This window comes from Eptatretus burgeri, chromosome 3, assembly GCF_056783735.1.
Source record: "Eptatretus burgeri isolate ZD-2024b chromosome 3, Ebu_testis_v1, whole genome shotgun sequence".
Taxonomy (NCBI): domain Eukaryota; kingdom Metazoa; phylum Chordata; class Myxini; order Myxiniformes; family Myxinidae; genus Eptatretus; species Eptatretus burgeri.
In genome coordinates, this window is record NC_140963.1 from 89,315,274 (window position 1) to 89,338,916 (window position 23,643).

Below are 23,643 nucleotides of genomic sequence, written 5' to 3' on the forward strand. Positions count from 1 at the left end.
AATTAGGTAATGTTTAATTTTGTTCTGATTGAGTCATCCCTTTTCGATAATCTTGCTGTTATTTATACCAATCGACGAGGGTAGTATTTTACTGAACCTTTACACAATTCTCTGATGGTTTATCATGGGATCTGAAAGAAATCTGAAGAGAATCTCATCGGACATCATGATAAATCTTTGTAAGGCATGCCAGCAATATTTGTGATGTTTCAAAAGTTGTACAACTCAGTGTGTTTTTATTTTTTATTTTTTGTATAGCCACAAAGTCTTATTTTTTGTATACAAATTGAGGTTCATGGAAGAGCAAGTTCACTGAAAGGATCAGGATATAACAGTGGCCCATTGCAGCTAATGCCTGCAAACCTACTCCCTTTAATCTACCCACTCAGCAACCCTGTCTCCCATTCCCATCTACCCCTTTACACATTTCCTTCAAAGCCGTCATCCACTAATTCGGTTCATACAGAAAAATCGACATATATTATATTATATTATGACTTGTAATACTAAATAGCAGGAGTACATAGAAGTCAAACAAACAAACACCTCAAATGATCATGATAATTTCCGCTGTTTATGGGTTTCATGCAAAGAATCGACATCTTTTATCACATTATCAGCAGAAGTACCCATACCTTATGTGGAAGAAATTTATCGTTTAGAAAAAGAAAGCCATGTACTATGCACAATTTCAATTAATTCATCACCTATAATTTAGCAGGAAATACGATCATAACAAGTAAAAAAGATATAGAATGTCATCGCCCCCGTTGTTTTTGTAATTTTGTTGTGTGGAGTAAAAGAGCTAACCAATATTTATGTACAACTAAAATGGCTGCCCATCTACCAGTCGGCCATCTTTCATCGGATAACAAAATAAAGTGAGGGACAGGTGTATTACATAATGTACTGGGCTTGTGCCAAGTTTGAACAAAATCAGACCATGCATGTCTGAGAAATGGTTGGAGACACATTTAAGTAATAAAATGGCCACCAGTCGGCCATCTTGGATCTGATCTCGAAAAAAAAATGATTTGCGTATGTATACCATCGTGTGTTGTCTTTGCGCAAAGTAGGAATAAAATTGGTCCATGAATATACGAGATATGGTTGCAGATGCACACATGCAGCACGCAAGCACAGACATGTAAATCGAGACCAAATCCACAAGCCCCCATTTCGGACCAAGTCCAACGGGGGCGAATAACATAACGATTAATACAATATTTAATATAAAATAACAGGAAATAATATGATACAATAAGGCAATACTACACAATAATAATGACTACTGTGCCTCTGGAAAGACAACATTTTGAGTCTGGTTGTTGGGTGCCAGAATTGTAAGCTTGATGATTATCGAAAAGATGATTTGCCCACCACTGGGTGGTGCTATAAGACACAAATGTATATAGAGAGAATTGGGTCTTCCACCCACCCTGAACCCATGACACTAGTTTTGAAAATGTTTTCTTGCATCTCCATTTGCAAAGAGGATTCCAATGGAAGGCAATATGATGGGGTTACTCCCGGTGGGGCCGATTCTATCGATGGATACTGGGGCGGATCCAGAAATTTTGCGGGGGGGGGGGGGTCCACTTAAGGTTAAAATGTTCGCATATCGTGAAATGTACCACCAAGCCTTATTCAAGTCAATGTAATCATCAAGGAAAAAACGGTTAATCTATCCAGAGCGAGCAGTGTCTGACCATAAATTTACTTTCTCCACAGGAAATTGGGGAATATCGAGTGACTTGACAAAAAGGCCTCAGGCCTGTCACTAACTGATTCTCAAGAAAAGCTGATTTTGGAATCTTTGCGTCGGATCTTTACAACAAAATTGTAAATACACAAAATGTTTCCAATGCAAATCAATGAAAATATCGAACGGACAAGCACAAAATGCAGTGAAATGACCCCGAGCACGAAACCTAAACTCGCCATTGCAGATCATCAGATCATTAATTATAATAATGGACGATGTAGCCATTGAAACTTTGAATTACCAGGTGAAATAGTTCAGGATTGTATTGCACTTTGCTAGAGGACACCATCCCGAAAATGTTGCCTTTCTCTTCAGAGCCATAACTAAACACCGAGTCGCAGGGATTAATACAGAACCAATGGCAAAAAGTATCATGGCTCGGATTAATTGCCGAATGAAAGCAAAAGACGTGCGATTGCCAATTGTCCAGTGCTATCTCGGACGACGGTCATGTGATCATGTGATCATGATCATTGGAAGGGCGGAGGGGAGGGGGGATTCACGTGCACCCAGTGAACCTTCCCTGGATATCCCATTTTGATGGACAGACAGACAGAAAATACAACTTTATATCTCCACTAATAAAAGGCAATGTGTGTGTGTGTGTGTGTGTGTGTGTGTGTGTCAGTGTGTGTGTCTCCTCCATAACTCCAACACCAAAAAATCTAGCAGCCTGAAACTTTAAGCATACGAAGAAAACTCCAAGGAAGTGCAAGAGTGAAAATTGGGTGTTTGAGTTCATTAAAACACCCCTTTTGAGCATAACAAACAGCATTATTTAATTATAACATTCATCAGGAAATCCTCTGCCACCTCACTCTCTGGGGCCTTAAGGTGTTCCCTGGGTAATCTCGCTGGGGTCTGAAGCCGCCATGTTTTTTTGGCCTGCTCAACTATGCTTTAATTTGGAACAGGCTGCAACGATTGCTTAACGATCAAGTTTTTTTTTGTTTTTTTTTCCACTTTCCTCACTCATATCAAATGCCTGTTCATCACAGCTACGAATTGTTCTGTACATCGCTTTTGTGAGTACTATAGTCTTCAAATTGGGAGCTTGGAGTGATTTCATGCACGATATGATACGATTTTCCACGATCTACTCTCACTGACTAAAGTATATCATCGAAATATTCTTTCAGTTTAGAGGAACAGATACCGTCCAGACTAAAGAAGTGTCGAAATCTGTTGTGAAATCTGATAATTTAAAGAAATAACGAGTCCTATAACTAAGCCGATATACCCATTTACTTTAAGCAAGCAAGGCTATGTTCCCTCATTCTCCATAGATACACAAGAAAATGTGAAATTTCCAAAGCATTAAACATCTTTTTCTACTGTTTGGAGAATTCTATTAAGTGAACAAAACAATTTAGGAACATAACAAAATTAACCAGATTCATTGAGCTGTATGATTTAATGTATTCACTGCAAGACATCGCGCCCTGTCCCCCAGAGGGACTGCCTATCCGTAGTGTCTGCCAGATCTGTGTCTAAATTTTCGGATGTTTCGCGATATGCTCCACAGGGAATCAATGCAAATCTGGTAAAACAAAAAAAAAAACACCGATATTTTAAAATAAAGTTAGGACGTTTGCGCGGACCTCAAACCAATGCACCAAGTGATGTGCACAGATGAGCAGGCAAAATGACGCATTTTCTGTAATGTTTATTTCACAGGCGATTGAACTTTGCGACGTCTCCAGGGTTGTTCTGCATTCGACTGCAACTCTTGAGGATGAAATAGTGTTATTTCATTAATTCATTTTATTTCATTAACTGCTGCGTGCGTAGTGAAGACCGGCTTTAAAGTTAAAGGAATCCTTTATGGTATGCAGCGACAGCCTGGCCAAACATTCCTTATCAACCATTTAATTAGATTGCTTGCATGAGTGTTAAAACCACTTGCCGAGCACCCATTGTCGACAGCGGTACCGTGCTGCATCGTTCTAAGTGAATCGTTCACTATCTGCGGATGCTTTTGCATCCACATCCACACAAGCCACATCATTCAGAGCGAGCGGTTTGTGCTCCGTCACCCAGAGCGAGCGGTTTGTGCTCCGTCACCCAGAGCGAGCGGTTTGTGCTCCGTCACCCAGAGCGAGCGGTTCGTGCTCCGTCACCCTGAGCGAGCGGTTCGTGCTCCGTCACCCTGAGCGAGCGGTTCGTGCTCCGTCACCCTGAGCGAGCGGTTCGTGCTCCGTCACCCTGAGCGAGCGGTTCGTGCTCCGTCACCCTGAGCGAGCGGTTCGTGCTCCGTCACCCTGAGCGAGCGGTTCGTGCTCCGTCACCCTGAGCGAGCGGTTCGTGCTCCGTCACCCTGAGCGAGCGGTTCGTGCTCCGTCACCCTGAGCGAGCGGTTCGTGCTCCGTCACCCTGAGCGAGCGGTTCGTGCTCCGTCACCCTGAGCGAGCGGTTCGTGCTCCGTCACCCTGAGCGAGCGGTTCGTGCTCCGTCACCCTGAGCGAGCGGTTCGTGCTCCGTCACCCTGAGCGAGCGGTTCGTGCTCCGTCACCCTGAGCGAGCGGTTCGTGCTCCGTCACCCTGAGCGAGCGGTTCGTGCTCCGTCACCCTGAGCGAGCGGTTCGTGCTCCGTCACCCTGAGCGAGCGGTTCGTGCTCCGTCACCCTGAGCGAGCGGTTCGTGCTCCGTCACCCTGAGCGAGCGGTTCGTGCTCCGTCACCCTGAGCGAGCGGTTCGTGCTCCGTCACCCTGAGCGAGCGGTTCGTGCTCCGTCACCCTGAGCGAGCGGTTCGTGCTCCGTCACCCTGAGCGAGCGGTTCGTGCTCCGTCACCCTGAGCGAGCGGTTCGTGCTCCGTCACCCTGAGCGAGCGGTTCGTGCTCCGTCACCCTGAGCGAGCGGTTCGTGCTCCGTCACCCTGAGCGAGCGGTTCGTGCTCCGTCACCCTGAGCGAGCGGTTCGTGCTCCGTCACCCTGAGCGAGCGGTTCGTGCTCCGTCACCCTGAGCGAGCGGTTCGTGCTCCGTCACCCTGAGCGAGCGGTTCGTGCTCCGTCACCCTGAGCGAGCGGTTCGTGCTCCGTCACCCTGAGCGAGCGGTTCGTGCTCCGTCACCCTGAGCGAGCGGTTCGTGCTCCGTCACCCTGAGCGAGCGGTTCGTGCTCCGTCACCCTGAGCGAGCGGTTCGTGCTCCGTCACCCTGAGCGAGCGGCTCGTGCTCCGTCACCCTGAGCGAGCGGCTCGTGCTCCGCCACCCTGAGCGAGCGGCTCGTGCTCCGCCACCCTGAGCGAGGGGCTCGTGCTCCGCCACCCTGAGCGAGGGGCTCGTGCTCCGCCACCCTGAGCGAGGGGCTCGTGCTCCGCCACCCTGAGCGAGGGGCTCGTGCTCCGCCACCCTGAGCGAGGGGCTCGTGCTCCGCCACCCTGAGCGAGGGGCTCGTGCTCCGTCACCCTGAGCGAGGGGCTCGTGCTCCGTCACCCTGAGCGAGCGGTTCGTGCTCCGTCACCCTGAGCGAGCGGTTCGTGCTCCGTCACCCTGAGCATGCTATTGTGAAATAACACCCGATTTCTGAGCTGTTTGCTGTACTAACATGTTTAGAAAACACGTTATTACGGGCGGACGCGTCCCAGCGGTGTTTGTCTCCGGACGCATCCGGGAGGTGTTTATGTCTGGGCGGGAGTTTGTCTCCGAACTTGTCTGAACAGAAGTTTTTCTCCGGATGGGGGTTTGTCTCCAGGCCGTGTTTATAGTATGAGCAGTAGAAAATGAATTTCAGACATTATTTTGTTTCAGTCTTCACTGTTATTCGATGCAGAATCATTTTGATGAAACAGTATGAATCATAATTAATGCTCTCCCTACCGCACGTCTGCCCTTCCCCCACCCCTCCTCGACCCCTCCCTCCTCTCTCCTTTCCCCTCCACCTCTTCACTCACCCTGCTCTCTCTCCCCTACCCCTCACTCCCTCCTCCCTCCTCTTTTTCTCCCTCCCTCGTTTAGTATTACATTCAGCGAAGCGACGGATGGTATTTGCGAGTCAATAATATATCAGAGTTATATAGCTCGATTAATTAAAATTGTGAATATGAGACATCTGAAGACATCTTCGACTGACCAGAAAGCCAACATGGCAAACGCATCGATTTTTCTTCCTAACAATTATGGATGGAGTCAAGCCAGCATTCCAGTCAATGAAATTGAATGCTTCATACACATTCAGCTTTATTACATTTTGATACATATGATTACAACCAAACTGGAACAAGACTGTGGACACACTGTATATGCTTGAGTGATGAAAATGAAAGCAAAGTATTTTTCCAACATGGAGAAGGACAACCGATATCGAACCGAGGACTTACCGGTAAATTAGTTTACGTCGCACACTGCGCTTGAAGAATCCACTGCAGCCGTTACATGTGATGATACCATAATGTTTGCCACTGCTGCTGTCTCCACAAACGTGGCAGTGTGTAGGTGACATCAGTGGCCTGGACTGTCCAACACTCAAGGATGGCAGCTCAGCCCCTGGAATGGCAGGTACATCACCCATGCTCCAAGCAGAGCCTTTTGAAAACACCACATGCTCTTATATTTTGTGTTTAAAATCAGTTTTTGTGGATTTTTCATGGTACAATACCGTGTTTCCAAAGTTCTCCAGGATCTACATACATGTCATGCAGCTCAAACCTTCCCAATCTTTAACTCTGGTATGCAAAGGGGCTGCAAGGATAGCTCAGAGGAAGAGTATCTCACGTTTTAGATGTGTCATCTGGATTCGATTCACAACCCATCTGTAAACTGTCAGATTGGTGTTGCCCAGGCAGGGTGTTTGTTGCCTGAGCAACATTGCATTTCTTTGTTTAATTTATCCCATCTTTATAGCAAAATGCATATACTATCTACAATAATAAATGTCAGTGTGTCAGTGTGTCTGTCAGTCAGTCAGCGTGTGTTTCTCCTCCATAACTCCAAAACCATGAAACCTCGCAGCCTGAAACTTTGCAAGACAACCAAGGTAACTCCAAGGGGGTGCACGAATAAAAATTGGGTGTTTGGGTTCATTTAAACACCCCTTTTGAAGACAATTAACGGCCTTATTTAAATATCCTTTTTCAAGGCTCATCTGGTCACGTCGCTGTCCCTCGCTGGGGTCTTAATTCGCCATTTTTTTTTGGCCTGCTCAACAATGCATTGACTTGGAAACGCCTGCAACGGTTTCTTAACGAAAAAGGGTTTTTTTTTTTCTTTTTTTTCACTTTCCTCACATATCGTCGAATGGCTCATCATCATACCTTGGAATCACTGGATACATTGCAATGCTTATATATGCCCAGAGACACTCATATTTGTGGCTTTATTTCATGCCCCGGTGTATGCCCCGGTTAGAATAGGTGTACCATATCCCTGTGTGTCGTAAGAGGCGACCAGGGTTGGTGTCAGGAAGGGCATCCGGCCATAAAAAAAAACATTGCCTCAAGAAAAAAAGCCAAACCCCTGCACAGCAGGGAAAAATGGCTGTAAAAACGGTCATTTTTTTATTTATTATAATTCGTGCTAACTTTAATATCCCACAAATTTTGATCCAAAGCTAAGGGCCCTGTCACACCTTGACGTTTTAGGCAGCAATGGCAACGTATAAAAATGTATGTAAAACGTTGGCGTACGCTGAAATTTTGATGTTTTTAAAAAAATTTTGGTCGTATTCATAACGTGTTGGTCGTATGCATAACGTATTAGTAACGGGCACAGAACGTTTCGTTGTGTTATTGATAACTTTTACCAACGAATGCTTAGCCTGTTTTCGGCGTTCACAACCTATGCCCAACGATAGTTTAACTTACGCATAGCGCGCTAAACGTATCACCGGCGAACTCGTGGCGTAGCCTGTTAAGAACCTGCCGGACGCCGATTTAAAGCATAACCGCCTGAGAATTTGAAGTGTCAACATCGCAGTCACACCTTGACGATTTAGCCAGCATATGCCGGCCTATGAAAAATGTGTCAAACGCTGGCACACGTCGAATACGGTACAGGTAAGTTGTGTATACGTTAAGAGTAGGCTGGAAAACAATGAAGTACGCTGTCATATTACGTGGTATGTGTAATTTCAAGCATGCCGAAAATTTTACGACGTACTCGGCGTATGGCTAACACGTTCCGCATGCGTTGTCATATGTTCCTGGCACGCTCCGCGATCGTTTACACACGACGGACACACGTTACTTGTAGGTTACTCATAAGTCGAAACACGTCAAGGTAATATTTAACATACCCGAAACCGAATTTTCAACCAATGGGTAACGTCCTTTTAACCTATGAGTAGCGTGCTCTGAACTTATGTTAAACGTGCTTGAAACCTATGAGTAACGTGCATTGAACCTATTTGTAACTTGCCTTGAACCAATGACTAACGTGCGTTTAATCTATGTGTATCATGCTTTGAACCTAAGTATAACATGCTTCTAACATTTGAGTAACATGCTATGAACCTATTTGTAATGTATCTAAAATGCACATTGTCGTATGTAGAATTAGATTGACGTCTTCCGGAAGACCACAGCACTTACTGAACGTGTTTCTAACTTACATCTACCGTGTAATGGCGTATTGGCAGTGTTAAGGGGAATTGGTATATACAAATGGGCTTCACAAGAGGAACCCATCATTGTTCCAGACTCCATGTTGAGTAGATGTCAATGCCAGTAGTATCAGTAGTAGTAATACTATTAGTAGTAGTATGTGAGCGTGATGGGGAGGGTGTGGGTGATGATGGATCCTCTTATCGTCCACGAATAGGAGACTACTTTGCACCATTGTTCGATGTTCTTTTCGGCTAATTTTTTTTCCTCATTCCCATGATGAAATATTTATTTGTTTTACTTTTTAAAGTATTAAAAACGACTTTGACAAATGCATAATGTACTCGTAATGAACACAGAGCGCTTCGATAACTTGTAGATAAGTTATACCAACGATTGTTTATCGTGTTTTAGTCGTCCACAACCTATGCCCAACGATAGTCTAGCGTATGCATAGCGTAATAATTCCCAAGCACGTTATTCATAGGTTATAAATAAGTCACGGGTACCCTAAACATTACTTTGATGTGTTTCGACGTATGAGGAACTTTCAAGTAGCATGTTGCGAAGTGTGAACAACGTTCGTGTAGCGTGATTACAAACCGTTACTCATAGGTTAGAAATAAGTTTCGGGTACGCGAATGTTACCTCTACGCGTTTCGACTTATGAGTAACATACAATTAACGTGTGTCAACGATCGCATAACGTGCCTACAACTTATGGCCAGCGTAGCGGAACGTGTGAGCCAAACGCCAAGTACGTCGTAAAATTTCAAGCATGCAAAATTTTTTGGACAACCAAAAAGTACAACGTTTTAAACCAGCGTAATACGACCTATGATAGTGTTTTTTAGCGTGCACCTAATGTACACTTAACGTACCCATAATGTATTCGACGTGTGCCAGCGTTTTAGACAAATTTTTCATAAATCGGCATACGCTGGCTAAATCGTCAAGGTGTGACAGCCCCTTCAAGGGGGTTTGGATCAAAACCATGAGGGGCAATCAATGAGAGGCGAGTAAACCTTTTGTGATAGTCACATCACATTAACGTCACACTTGCCTGGCCGGATAGCCTCGGGCCGAGCGGTATGCACATTCAACATTGAGCTGGGATTGAATCTTGATGTAGCTGTAAACTGTCATCCTGGTATTTCGAAGGCAGGGTGATTGATCAATCTGTGTGTCGTATGGACATTCCTGTCTGCCGGCACTAGTTCGTTGGCGTTAAAGATCCCACAGCAGGAGCACGACTAGAATATTCCTTAGGTCGGGGCTCAGGTTACCTGCCAAGTAGCAGAGGTACAGAAAAATACTACAATACAAAATCAAGGTGTTGAAGTAAGAGTGCAATTATTAATTAGTGTTCCCCATAATATTATCATAATAAAGGTTTGTTGAAAATTTGAGGACAAAATCTCCAATTGTGAAAAAAAAATTTCAGGTTATGGCCCGGACACACGCATGCATGCACGCAAATGTGCACACAGGCTATGGCTCCGGTGGGGAGGGGGTTCGAGCCCCCTGAGCCCCTGCCCCCAGCCCCTTCATTGCGCTACTGTCCCACGATGTCGTCTGCGAGCTATCGCTGACACCCTGAGCGAATACCAAATTGTTGTTCTCACCTACAGCGACAGAGAGCACTTCATGTGCGGAACACCAGCGCTCCAACAAATGATGCTACCCACAGCCATGTGCTGCATACGAAAGAAGAATAAGAATATCACACTTGGGACGTTTATAGTTGATTGACACTGTACAGGTGAAACGATGACACAGCAAGTCAAGTGAATTCATAATTGGAAACATTCTTACAATGGTGATATGATATAAATAATGAACTCAACCTTGTAATCAACATGATCTTATCTACTGCTTCCACGAAAAGCACCAGCCATGGCGACCTGCTGTTATTCAATCCACTGATCACCACCAAAAATCAGGCCACCCAACGCATTCAATGTGGAAACGTTTGCAGCCATATCATCGACAAATAAAAACATACCAGGTTTGGCTTGCTTGGCATGATCTCTTGAGACGTTTCCATGATGCCCCTCCAGACGGTGTTTATCCACACGAGAGGTCATTCGAGCAATCCAGATATAACTGCCAACGATTATCAAATCTTTTGCTGCGTCAGAAAACATCTACTTATCCCCTTCAGGACTGACAACTGCATGATCCTGCCATCTGTGCACGACCACCTGCAACAAAGATTTTACATTTAGAGGGCTCAGGCATAAAGACAACTAACAGGTCACCTTTTAAAACTGTCATCAACCCCACGACCCCACTCTCCATCCCCAACAAAGTTTGCAACTTTCATTTTAATAAATCATTGCTTGTATTCAATTGCTTCTTTCTGTCCAGCCATCTATCTATTACGTGCGCAAGGGTTGGGGGGCAAGTGGGTTCGAAAGGTGCATAACACGGTGTACAAGTTTGTGTGGATGAAAATTACTCCACCTTTGTGTACATAATAAAAATAGATTCACTTTCTTTATTCTTCTTCTTGCGAATGGCAGCTGAGCTGCCGGGGTAGCTATAATTTCTTGGAAGCGTGACTGTCGCTGATGCGGTGCCCCTCTTCCAGTACACACTGCGACTCATTTTGCTGAGCCAAGAAGGATGACAGGCTGAGTCAACCCCCTGGTGAATTAATTCAGCAGCCAACGAGGCTATAACTCAGTACCCTAGGATCCCAAGCCACCACCCTAACTACTTACCCAACACCAGGCGCACTTTATTGAACACCTCATTGTTTTATCGTCATATGGCATCATATATTTATTACGAGAAAATACCATCCGACGCTTCGCTGATGGGAATACTGAGAAGGGGGGTAGAGAGAGAGAGGGGGGGGGAGAGAGAAGGGGAGAGAGTGAGAAGGTGCAGGTGGAGAGTGAGGAGGTGCAGGGAGAAAGAGAGGAGGGAGGGGGAGCGAGGAGGGGTAGGGAATGAGGTGGGAGGAAGAGTGAAGAGAGAGGTAGAGTGAGGAGGGGTGGGGGAGCAAGGAGGGAGAGAGAGTGAGGAGGGCTGGAGGAAGGGAAGGCGGTGAGAGGAAGGGAAGGAAGACATGTGGTGGAGCATTAATTACGAGTCATACTGTCAAATCAAAATTATTCTGCATTGAATAACAGTGAAGATGGATGGAAACAAAATAATGTCTGAAACACATTTTCTACCCTTCATACTATAAATACCGCCCAGCGACAAACACCTCCTGGACATGTCTGGAGATAAACATACTCCGGACATGTCCAAAGACAAACACCGCCCGGATGCGTCCAGAGACCAACACCGCCCAGACTCGTCCAGAGACAAACACCGCCCGGACTCATCCAGAGACAAACACCACCTGGAAACGTTCGGAGACAAACACCGCTCGGACGCCTCCGGAGCCAAATACCACTCTGACATGTCCGGAGACAAACTCCCATCCAGACACGTCCGGAGCCTAACTCCAATCCGGACACATCTGGAGACAAACTCCCATCTGGACATAAACACTGCCCGGACACGTTTGCAGACAAACACCACCCGGACATCCATCCATCCATTGGGACCATACTCTGAACAGAGTGTTGGGGCTGCCAAAGCAGTCTCCTGGGCTATTATCTGGAGATCAACACAGTCCAGACAAATCCGGAGACAAACACTGCCTGGACATAACCACCATCTGAATATGTCCAGAGAGAGAGAGAGAGAGAGAGAGAGAGAGAGAGAGAGAGAGAAAGAGAGAGAAAGAGAGAGAAAGAGAGAGAAAGAGAGAGAAAGAGAGAGAAAGAGAGAGAAAGAGAGAGAAAGAGAGAGAAAGAGAGAGAAAGAGAGATTCAAGGAGATAGCAGAGAGAATGTAATGCTTTATGAACAAAGCACATACATACACACACATGGCTGATATTGGGAATTTTTTCAGGAATCGGCAGGTTGGAGTCAATGTGATCACTCACTACAGTACGTACTGTGCACAACCCAAAACCCTGAGTTGCTTTAACCCAAAAATGTTACATTTATTTAGATGTTTCAAGGATATGATCACAAACATAATCTTTATACACAGCTGCATGTGATGGATGGGAAAAAATTTTGGCTCGGTAATTTAGAAAATACTGTTACGAATTTCGGCCCGTCTGGCGTGCGAGCGACCACGTAACTCTAATAGCAGCCGCCTCACCCACCGGAATGGACAATTCAGTCGTGACCCTCTCGGAACAACGCCGGGAGCGAGTCATGGGTGGGGGTTTAACCTCACCACAACTCAGTCCGCATTCTACCCACGCAAAATAGGGTGAATCGCCGAATGTAGATATACCAAAGTACCTGCGTGAGCCACGTACCGAGGAGTTATACCACGCCGCAGGGTGACTCCGGACACGAACCGCTTAAGCAGCTCGTTCCGTGCTGCAGGATAACCGAGCGGAGTTATCGTCGACCTCGACGGCTCAGATTATTTAACGGGTGTTTTAAACCCACTATCAATCCCTTACGTGATGCAAGATGGAGCTTTTAAATAAGGGAAAAAGATGCAACGAAACGGGAAAAAGTTCAACAAGCAAGCACTTTATTACACACACACACAGACAAGCACGTATTCACAGTCATACGGTAATGCACATATAACAGTCAAGACAAAATGCAACGAAAGCAAAAGCACTACTACTGACTATAATTATTTACAACACTTAAACAATTATACTTGTCGGACGGCGCCACAGCATTCATTCAAAAGCAAAGGAAACGAAAGCGTCCCTCACAGGCAAGGAGGCAGACAGGTCCGTGGACCAAATGTACGTGGACCCTGGAGGAGCGGCTATGTCCACGAGACCGACAAGGTCTTACCCGCATCCTCGTGACGCGATGGCGGACAAGCCGCAATGTCCGCGCAGCTGCGCCCCGACTCCGTGCCCCTGGCGTGGTCGGTGAGCCCTCTCCGGCGTGCTCCGCGCCAGCACGGTTGGGTCGGCACCACCGTTTGGGTGGGGAAGGAACGGGGCCACCGGCACTATCTCAGCGCGGATGGGGGGGGGGGAGAATTGTCGATGCTCAGGGTCGAGCGAGGGGAATGGCTGGCTGGCTCGAATCCCGCGACGAGACGGCACCAACGACGAGACGAGCGACCCCCCCACACTGCAACCTCGACCAGCCGCCCGTCTTCACTCGACCTGAACTCCCGTCTTCACTCGCCCCAACCAGCCGCCCGTCTTCATTCGACCCGAACTCCCATCTTCACTCGCCCCGACCAGCCGCGCGAGTCGCCTTGTGCTCGCGTCTTTATAGACTGGAGGAGGAGCCTATATGCAAATATTAGGATCAAAATGCGATTGGAGGCGGGGCCACGCCACCCTCTGTTCAGCCATTGGTGTGACAAAAAGGGGCGTGAGCCTCTTGATCCGAATTCTCCCCGTGAAGAATCCACATTCATCGCCCTTGGAGGCGGGGCCATCCCGCCCGACGCTCGCCCATTGGACGGAGAAAAAGGGGCGTGAACCCTTCCTGATCCGAATTTCTCCCTGAGAGGAACGCATTCATACCCGTGGCTCGACGCGTTCGGCATCAATTACCAAACGGGCCCTGGACAGCACGACGTTTGGTGTTGACTGGTGGTGTGGGGTCGATGGTTGTGGAAGGAGAAAGGCGAAGGTGGTGGGGGGTTTGCTGTGGTGGTTTGGTGGGTGTCGTTTGGGAATGGTGGTGAAGCGGTGTTTGCAGGAAGGAGTTGTGGAGGTAAAGAGGCAAAGGTGGTGTTGTTTGAGTTGTTGGTGGCTTAATGGTCCAAAATAACAATAGAGAAAGAAAAATGGCTAACTCAAAGCGTCGCAGCCCGGATGAATCACACATATTCCCTCTACACAATGGGTTTGGGCTAACTACACATGAACTTACCGATATATCTCACCTGAGGACCCTTTGTGGTGTAATGCGAATTTCCACAACCGTAACTACGTTAATACGGAAACAACTCAGAAATTGGGCGTTATCAAATATATTTTGCTTTTAAATTCACAAGATCTGTCTTCGACCACCGTCTCTTCTCCAGTCTCGCCCCCCCCCCCCAACTCTGTGTGCGATATGCACCCCGCCCCATAATCCCGCAGGGCGCTCAAGTTCTGCCAGCAACCCACTTCTGGTGCAACTGCCAAAATCAAGAATCACTGCCCACCTTCACTCTTTCATTCCTCTTTTTCCCTGCCTTTGGAATAAACTCTGACACTCTCTTCAATCCCAATGCCTGGTGTTGGCGCACTGGTTAGGGCTTGGGATCCAAAAGGTCCTGAGTTCAAGCCCCGTTGGGCCACTGAATTAATACACCAGGGGGTCGACTCAGCCTGTCATCCTTCCGAGGTCGGCGAAATGAGTACCAGTGTACTGGGTCGGTGTATACCCCGGTTAAAATAGGTGTACCATATCCCTGTGTCGTAAGATGCGACCAGGGTTGCGTCAGGAAGGGCGTCCGGCATAAAACATGCGCCAAATCACTATGCGGATCATACGGATGATCCGCTGTGGCGACCCCGAAAGGGAGCAGCTGAAAGAAGAAGAAGAAGAAGACTCTTCAATCCCATTCTTCTCTCCAGGTCTTCAAAACAACTGTTCACCACCAACTCTTATCTTCCCCCATACAAAACCACGATCTTTTCTACCCCCGTGAATCCACCCCAAACCCACCTCAAATTCCCTGCCTTCCTTCCCAAAAGTTCCCTGTCATACAAGGTCCTGAAAGTCCCTGTAATGTCCATCTTGTATTCCCCATGTTCCCCGCCCCATCCGTCTCCCTTGCACAGATCTCCTAATGTCTCTGTTCCCCACTGTTTTGTCCATCCCTCTCCCATCCCTCTTGTCTCCTGCCCCCCTTGCTGTGCGTTGTGTGTTAGCTCTCATACGAACCTCGACAAAATATACAAAAGAAACAAAACAGAGAAACCATAAAACCTTTGTAAAGCAAACCCAATAACCAAATGCTTTTGAAATAGGCACGAGGACAAAGGAAAACCTGATAAAAACTTCCATAAGATATGGGATTATATTTTGCCACGACGGCATGTCCACACACACACACACACACAAAGAGGCCAAGCAGATCCAAGTCTACTCATGTGTACCATGTCTGTGTGTGCTGTATACGTACCTCTACCTTGTAGTAACTGTCGACTGTACATCCCAATTGGGACACAAATTGTACCACTATCGACTGTAGGGTGCTCGGTAAGTGGCTCCAGCACTCAAGCAAGTACTCTAACGGAACGCCTGGCGTGGCAAGCGATTACCAATTGCCGTCGATAAAACAATGCACCCGGAAATGCTCAAGCATTGGACAAATGAACACTTTTTTAGTGTCGGAACTGCTGCCAAGTTGAAATCTAGAGATTAAATTCTGTAATTCTTCTGAGTTTAAGAGGTTCTCCAGGTGAAAGCATATATGAAAATGAAATAAAGCCATGAATGCTGGCGTCTCCGGGCATTTATAAGCATTGCAATGTACCCAGCGATTTGTAGCTATTCTTCTTCTTCTTCTTCTTCTTCTTCTTCTTGCATATGTCAGCTAAGCTGCCAAGGTAGCTATCATTTCTTGGAAGCACGACTGTGTCGCTGATGCAGTGCCCCTCCACCAGTACACACTGGTACTCATTTCACCGACCTCGGGAGGATGACAGGCTGAGTCAACCCCCCTGGTGTATTAATTCAGTGGCCAGCGGGGCTTGAACTCAGGACCTTTTGGATCCCAGGCCACCACCCTAACCACTAAGCCAACACCAGGCTATTTGTAGCTATGATGAACAGGCATTCGATAATATGAGTGAGGAAAGTGAAAAAAACAACTTTAGGGTCATTCGGTGCCAACTCACCTAAATTTCAAAAACCTCCCCAGGTCACCTCCTCAGATTTTGCTGGAAAAAGATCTTAAATGTAGATCTATATGGTTCTACCCACCATGCAAAAGATTAGCTTTCAATTCCTCATAGTTTAAAAAATATCTATCGCTAGAGACCTTTGAAATTTGGCCCTAAAAATGCCGAATGTGAAAAACGCATTTTCTTCCCAACGTCAGTGGCTTATAATTTTATAATGGACTCCTCCAGAAAGCTAATATTGCAAATATTTACTAATTGGCATCCAAATTTTTCAATTATGGCATCAGATAGCTTCTGGGATGCATATTTCTCACTCTATAGGAAGCTAAAAATGGCTTTTTGGCCAAAACGAGCTAAAATAAGGTGAAACTATTGGAGCCCTCCTGAAAATATGGAACAACTTAGAATTTTTTCCTCATAACACAGTGATTATAGGGTCATTATCTATCCATAGATACATTTTTGTTGGGATAATACAGTTAGGTGATGAATTATAAAAGTTTTACCATAAGCCCTTGCCTCCGAGGGCTCTAAAATGGACCAATTTTATCCCCTGGTTTGACCATGTGGCTTGGGGTTTAGGATCTTCATTTTTTTTTTTCTAAAGATTGCCTCATATAAGATGTGTCTACTGACCGAATAATTTTATCTAACGCCCATGGCTTCATTTTAAAATAAATTTTTATTTACTTGCACGTTTTTTATAATTATTCACTTTTTTCATATTCATGAGCTTATAAATCTGAAACTGAACACTCCAGCAAAGTGATACTGCAGATATTTATAAACTGGCATATGAAATTTAAGGATCTGTTATCAGAATGCCTGATAAATGCATATGTTTCTATCTGTAGGAAGTTGAAAATGCCACTTTGACCAAAAATGGTGAATATTCTCATGGCTTCCAGAAAAAAGAAAGATCAATGCTGGGTGCCATTACTTGACATTCTTTGTGTGGTTGAGGCCCCTGACGTAAAATCTGGTGGACGTCAGTACCAACTGTCACAGCATGACTTTAAGCATGTTCAAGACCTGTTTTCTAAGATGTAAAATTCTGTGCCTCTGAGTGCGAGATAATCATGACAAGCCGGAAGGCGACGAGGGATTCGCGAGGATCGATGCTTTTCATTCTGACCGATCCCCCGATGAAGTTTCATTGCCAAGACGTATTGGTTCACATACAATTGTTCCTCTGCCTGGCAAGATTTTTCCTATTGCGTATTTTGCCAACTGGCACTCCTCATAAAAAAATGATGGTAAATAGACACCCTATTTTTGAAGGACTACCATTTGAAAAATAATCGGTTTGCTGGTTTGTGCTGTGGAGCCTCACGTTGCAGGCACACACACACACACACACACACACACACAAAACCCGATAAACTTCTCTCAATGCTCTTGTTTGACCACACCTCCTGAGCCACACAATATTTTTCAGAAGCCACGCCCATTATCCATAAGCCACGCCCACTTTCCTACGCCACTCCCACTTTTCATCAACCACGTCCACTTTCCCAAGCCCCTCATAAAAAATGATGGTAAATAGACACCCGATTTTTGAAGGACTACCATTTGAAAAATAAAACCTCAATCAAAAATCGGCTCGAGTAAAATTTTCCAAATATCTCGAAGTATTTAATTCCAAAGTCTCGTTTCTCTACATTCAAAACTGAAGGACAAGTATTGAAAATACTGTACGCGGTTTTTCGGCCGCTGCACAGCAACGGGTGGTTGCTCGGCAACAAAATTCAAACGCGCACATTCCCACCCCATATTGCAAATGTTGGCAAAGTTTCATCGAAATTGGTTTGCTGGTTCGTGCTGTGGAGCCTCGCGTTGCAGACGCAGACGCAGACGCAGACGCAGACGCAGACGCAGACGCAGACGCAGATGCAGACGCAGACGCAGACGCAGACGCAGACGCAGACGCAGACGCAGACGCAGACGCAGACGCAGACGCAGACGCAGACGCAGACGCAGACGCACACACACACACACACACACACACACACACACACACACACACACACACACACACACACACACACACACACACACACACACACACACAAACCCCGACAATAAGGGATATATAGCGAATCCAATAATGAATGTCATAAAAGATGAAAGGTCGTTAAAGTTTTCTCAGGTATAAAAATTACGAATATTCATTGTCTCTGGATATCTGTAAATAAAAAAGCTGCGACTCAACTCGTCAAATTTGTTCTAATTTATCATTTGCAATCACTTACGAAAGTAATCATCAGCATGTATTTATGAATAAATAACATCCTTATCACTAATGTCTCATAAGAAGCATAATTTAGCCTCATGCGCACCCCTGTAAGTTCACCTTGTTTTGTACCAAGTGGGCCAAATTGCCATATTTGGCTTCCTAAAACTAGGAGTATGTGCTTTCTCGAGACATTCTGAAGCCACAATCTGAAATTTTGTATACCACTTTATAAAATTCTGCAGTAACTCTTTCCTGGATAGTTCCATTTAAGATTTATAAACTTCTGAATATGAAAAAAGTGAATAATTATAAAAAACGTGCATGTAAATAAAAATTTATTTTTCTATGAAGCCATGGGCGTTAGATAAAATTATTTGGTCAGTAGACACACCTTGTATGAGGCAATCTTTAGAAAAAAATGAAGATCCTAAACCCCAAGCCACATGGTCAAACCAGGGGACAAAATTGGTCCATTTTAGAGCCCTCAGAGGCAAGGGCTTATGGTAAAACTTTTATAATTCATCACCTTACTGTATTATCCCAGCAAAAATGTATCCCTGGATAGATAATGACCCTATAATCACTGTGTTATGAGGAAAAAATTCTAAGTTGTTCCATATTTTCAGGAGGGCTCCTGTAGTTTCACCTTATTTTAGCTCGTTTTGGCCAAAAAGCCATTTTTAGCTTCCTATAGAGTGAGAAATATGCATCCCAGAAGCTATCTGATGCCATAATAGAAATATTTGGATGCCAATTAGTAAATATTTGTAATATTAGCTTTCTCGAGGGGTCCATTATAAAATTATAAGCCACTGAAGTTGGAAAAAAATGCGTTTTCACATTTGGCATTTTTAGGGCCAAATTTCAAAGGTCTCTAGCGATAGATATTTTTTAAACTATGAGGAATTGAAAGCTGATCTTTTGCATGGTGGGTAGAGCCACATAGATCTACATTTAAGAATTTTTCCAGCAAAATCTGAGGAGGTGACCTGGGGACCCTTAGGTGAGTTGGCACGGAATGACCCTTGATCGTTGAGAAATCGTTGTGGCCTGTTCCAAGTCAAGGCATTGTTGAGCAGTCTTAAAAACATGGTGGCTTCAGACCCCAGCGAGATCACCCAGGAAATGCCTAAAGACCCCAGAGAGCAAGGTGACTGAGGATGCACCTGATGAAAGATATAATTAAAGAAGGCCGTTAATTATCTTCAAAAGGGGTGTTTTAATGAACCCAAACACCCAATTTTGATTCATGCACTTTCTTGGAGTTTTCTTAGTATGCATGCAAAGTTTCAGGCTGCTCAGTTTCATGGTTTTGTAGTTCTAGAGGACACACACACACTGATTGATTGACACACTGACATTTATTATTATTATAGATTGTAAAGAAACGGCCGTAAAACGGGAAAATACCACAAAATGATAACACAGAAAGTAGTAGTCAATAATTGTTGAGTTTTGTAATTCAGAAAGCCAAAAAGTATCCACTCTTTCAGTCCCCAGTACAATACCTTTAAAGACGTGGTCATCAAACCCTCAAGCCTGCCGAGTGGTGGCTTAACGGTGAAGGAGGCTGTCTTAAGAGCAGGCAACACACTGGTTTTTCTTGTGGGAATGCCACATGCAGTAAATGTGACATCATGTATGACAGGAGACACCTGGAAACGAAAAAGTTAAAACTTTGCAAAATGTCCTTTCACATGCAGCAAACTGCATCGTTGTATACATCCCTTCTGACAAGGTCAAAGACTGGGACATTAAAATGAGCTCCGTCCTCCCGACAGATCACCTGTCCATGCATTTTTGTGTGCGCGATATTTCAAAAAACGTTACACATTGAGCTTTCATATTGCAGATATCTATTCCTCATGACATTATCTCAGCCTGATTCAACCATTTGGCTGAATTCTGTTGCCATGGCATACATACCCTGTTTTTCATTCATATCTATAAGTCCTTAATGCTGATGGATGCGATAAGGATGCTGATTTACAAACATATCCTTGTGAGATGAATTAAAATGAAAGGATTGTTTAAACCCTGATGGTTTCCATTTACTACATTTTGCTCCTTGGCCTCAGATTTTCTCCTTGGATGTCACGCTCAATGTTAAACTCCTTTAAGCTGATGCGAAAACTTTCTGCCACATCAGCAACTTTGTTGGACGACAGAAGCTGCGTCTGCCGTCAGCCATTGTGACTGTAAACGAATAAATGCGTTCTCTATCAGCGAGCTCTTTCATCCATTTGTTGCTGATACCTCAAACACCCTGCAACCCATGCCTACAGAAAATAGAATTTCTTTTTTTGAACGTCGGCCGCATCTTTCATCCAATCATCAAACAACTTTGTTTAAAAATTCTCCATGGGTAGGTGCTCCTCTGTTTGAAAGTTTATCAATCGCTCAAGGGGTTGCGGAGAAATACAAGGAAATCTAACACAGGTGGAGGCCATTCAGCCCATCACGCCTGTGTGAACAAAGACAAACTTAAAAGCGAATAAAGATGAAAAAGTAAGGGTGGAAGAAAAGAAAAGTGAGGGCCTCGGCCGACGTTGCTCAACATGAAGGACGAACCGAAACCCCATCACAGACGGATTCCGTTCCATGAGCCCAATATGACAACCAGTGGCGGCTCTTGTAAGAGCCGGATCCCAGTCGACGTACTCCATGGCCTTACCTAATGAGGCCTACAAAACATCCTTGTACACGACATTTTTGGTGTGCACTACTCCTTGTGAAGAAGTCCCCTAATTTGTGCACGTGTCTACTTTGACATACAAACAACGTCAAAACTTCTCAGGTCACAGTACCGAGAAAAACGTGGCGCGACCGCAAGGAGGAGCACAAAATTTGTCCTTCAGTAATAATATATAGATACAATGTTTCTTGTTGCATTTTTTGTGTCAAATTCACATTCTGAGGTAGTCAGCATGTGCAGAAGAGGGTTTTACATTGCAGACGCTATTTTCGAGGAATGGAATTACACCTCTCAGCAGTGACGGTCTGTCGACGACAGACGTAATGACGTCAGCGAATGACCGATGATGTCATGATGTCCTGATGCCTCGAAGCGGGGACGTCACACGTCGCCATGTAAACGAATGTAAAACGAAAAGTGTTTATTCTGCTTCAGAGTTGGAGGTTGACTATTGGCACGATGTGCGATGCACTCTTACAGGTACGAAGTTTCTTTCAGTCCAGGTTACAGTACCGAGAAAAACGTGACGCGACCGCTAGGAGGAGCACAAAATTGGTCCTTCAGTATTAATATATAGATGGTTGCTGATGCCTATTAAGAGGTCATTTATTTTTCTTCACAAGATTGTCGCTCATGGAATTGTGAAGTGACAGAAGGTAAAATGCAAAGTTGTGACATTGGGGTCACAGTTGGACGTAACCAAGGAAATGAACTGACAACAAAAGAGGAGAAAAAGCAAGGAAGGAAACTGCAAGTAACAGGGTTGCGTTAGGTAGGGTTACGGGGTAGAAGAGATTGCAGGTAGGTAGGGATGGGGGATGACAAGAGATGAAGGTGCACCACTCCACTTACTTGAAGTCTGTTTGGTTATGTTTACAAAGTAAACCATCCATCCACCGACGTTCAATCCAGCACTTCCCATCTCTATTAGTTATAACACATGTTTCCAAGGTAAACGAAACTTCACTGAATTTCGTTTTTTTCTCTCTCTTGAAAAGATGTGTGTGTGTGTGTGTGTGTGTGTGTGTGTGTGTGTGTGTGTGTGTGTGTGTGTGTGTGTGTGTGTGTGTGTGTGTGTGTGTGTGTGTGTGTGTGTGTGTGTGTGTGTGTGTGTGTGTGTGTGTGTGTGTGTGTGTGTGTGTGTGTGTGTGTGTTTTCCCACATATTTCCAGGCTTGCTAGGCCAACAGGGTATCTGTTCACCACATATGATTGTTTCATTTTGACAACTTGCCTGTTTCCCAGTGAGTATGTATGTATGTATACACATATATATATATATATATATATATATATATATATATATATATATATATATATATATACACACATACATACATTAGATGGACAGTGTATAGGCTGATATGTTGGCCTAGACCTACAAGTATGCATGATCACCACTGAGCTGTCCAGCCTGGCTTCGAATCCCAAAATCCAGACCCAGATAAAAACTATCATGCTGGTGTTTCATCAATGTGTGCGCCATCCCTCGGACGGACGTCAAAATGAGAATCCCGTCTGCCAGCAATTGTTGGTGGACGTTATAGATCTCATGGTGTCCTTCGTGAAGACTGGTTGAATTATCACCGGCACCCTGAATAAATTATGAATTCCTGCCCAAATCATCTTCAGTTCAAACAGCAGGCATCGGCAATTAAAGTCTTCATTAAAGACTGGGGCCAAAACGTTCCCAGCCGACCCAACAAGTATGGAATCATTTAGACTTTTCTGACCAGTAGTGGCAGTATTAGTGGCAGTAGTAGTAGTAGGCACTCAGAAATCGGTTTAAAACACGATTCAACAGCCACAAGATTTGAGATAGATTTACCCATAAACTTGGATAAAGCAAAACTCCAAAGTCAGCAACTTATTGTGGATTTATCAGGAGAATCGTGTCAGAAGACGTAAAGCCTCGTGTAAGCTCACTGACAGATCTGCATTTCGACTGACGCAAACGTCAGCAGAATTCACGAAGACTGCAAACGTCGTACGTTCCATTTCACTTTCAGAAATCTGCGAATCTCGAGCGTTGTCGTATCACTCGTCGACAATGAAGGATCAATCTGAAATGTTGCCTCAGTGCTTCACTACCAGGGTGCTGCATCATCACACAGTGCACCCTTCTTTCATGGGGGTGAGTGGGGTGGAGCATTCAGCCCACTGCCGTAGAATACCAGAGTTTGGCGAACTTGAGAGTATGAGCGTAAACGATCGTGATTAGAGAATACGTGATCACATAACCGCAAGGAGCCATCTTGTCACCCATTGTCGCCGAGCGAAGCATTAAGTTGTTGTGCATCTGTGTGGACTATTGTACTGTATTTACATCTTTTCATCGTTATAATTTTTCATTCTGAAGTCAGTTTTGGGGTGTAAAAGATGTCGTGCTGCTCAGCATGAGACTTTCAATCGATCAGACGGAGAAAAGAAGATGTATCGTTTCCCTTACGATCCAGAAATGAGGAAAATATGGGAAGTAAAAGTTTGTCACACGGAATGGAGAGACAACAACTCGTTTCTGTGAAGGGGGAATTTGGAATAATTCTGTTGCTGGTA

The 23,643-nt window shown here is 45.0% G+C and overlaps 1 protein-coding gene across 4 annotated transcripts in view; it reads right to left on the bottom strand.

Annotated features, from left to right (window-relative positions):
* NR2E3 (nuclear receptor subfamily 2 group E member 3) overlaps window positions 1-23,643 on the bottom strand; it is a 45,274-nt gene that overhangs the window by 17,501 nt on the left and 4,130 nt on the right. For 3 of the 4 annotated variants that reach the window (XM_085874426.1, XM_085874425.1, XM_085874427.1), the window contains 3 exons: window positions 19,902-20,048; window positions 10,311-10,509; window positions 6,086-6,251 (listed from right to left, as the gene is read on the bottom strand). In XM_085874426.1, the coding sequence (XP_085730552.1) occupies window positions 6,086-6,251; window positions 10,311-10,452 (308 nt within the window). In that variant the 5' untranslated portion in view covers window positions 10,453-10,509; window positions 19,902-20,048. The other variant, XM_085874428.1, reaches the window with a different exon arrangement.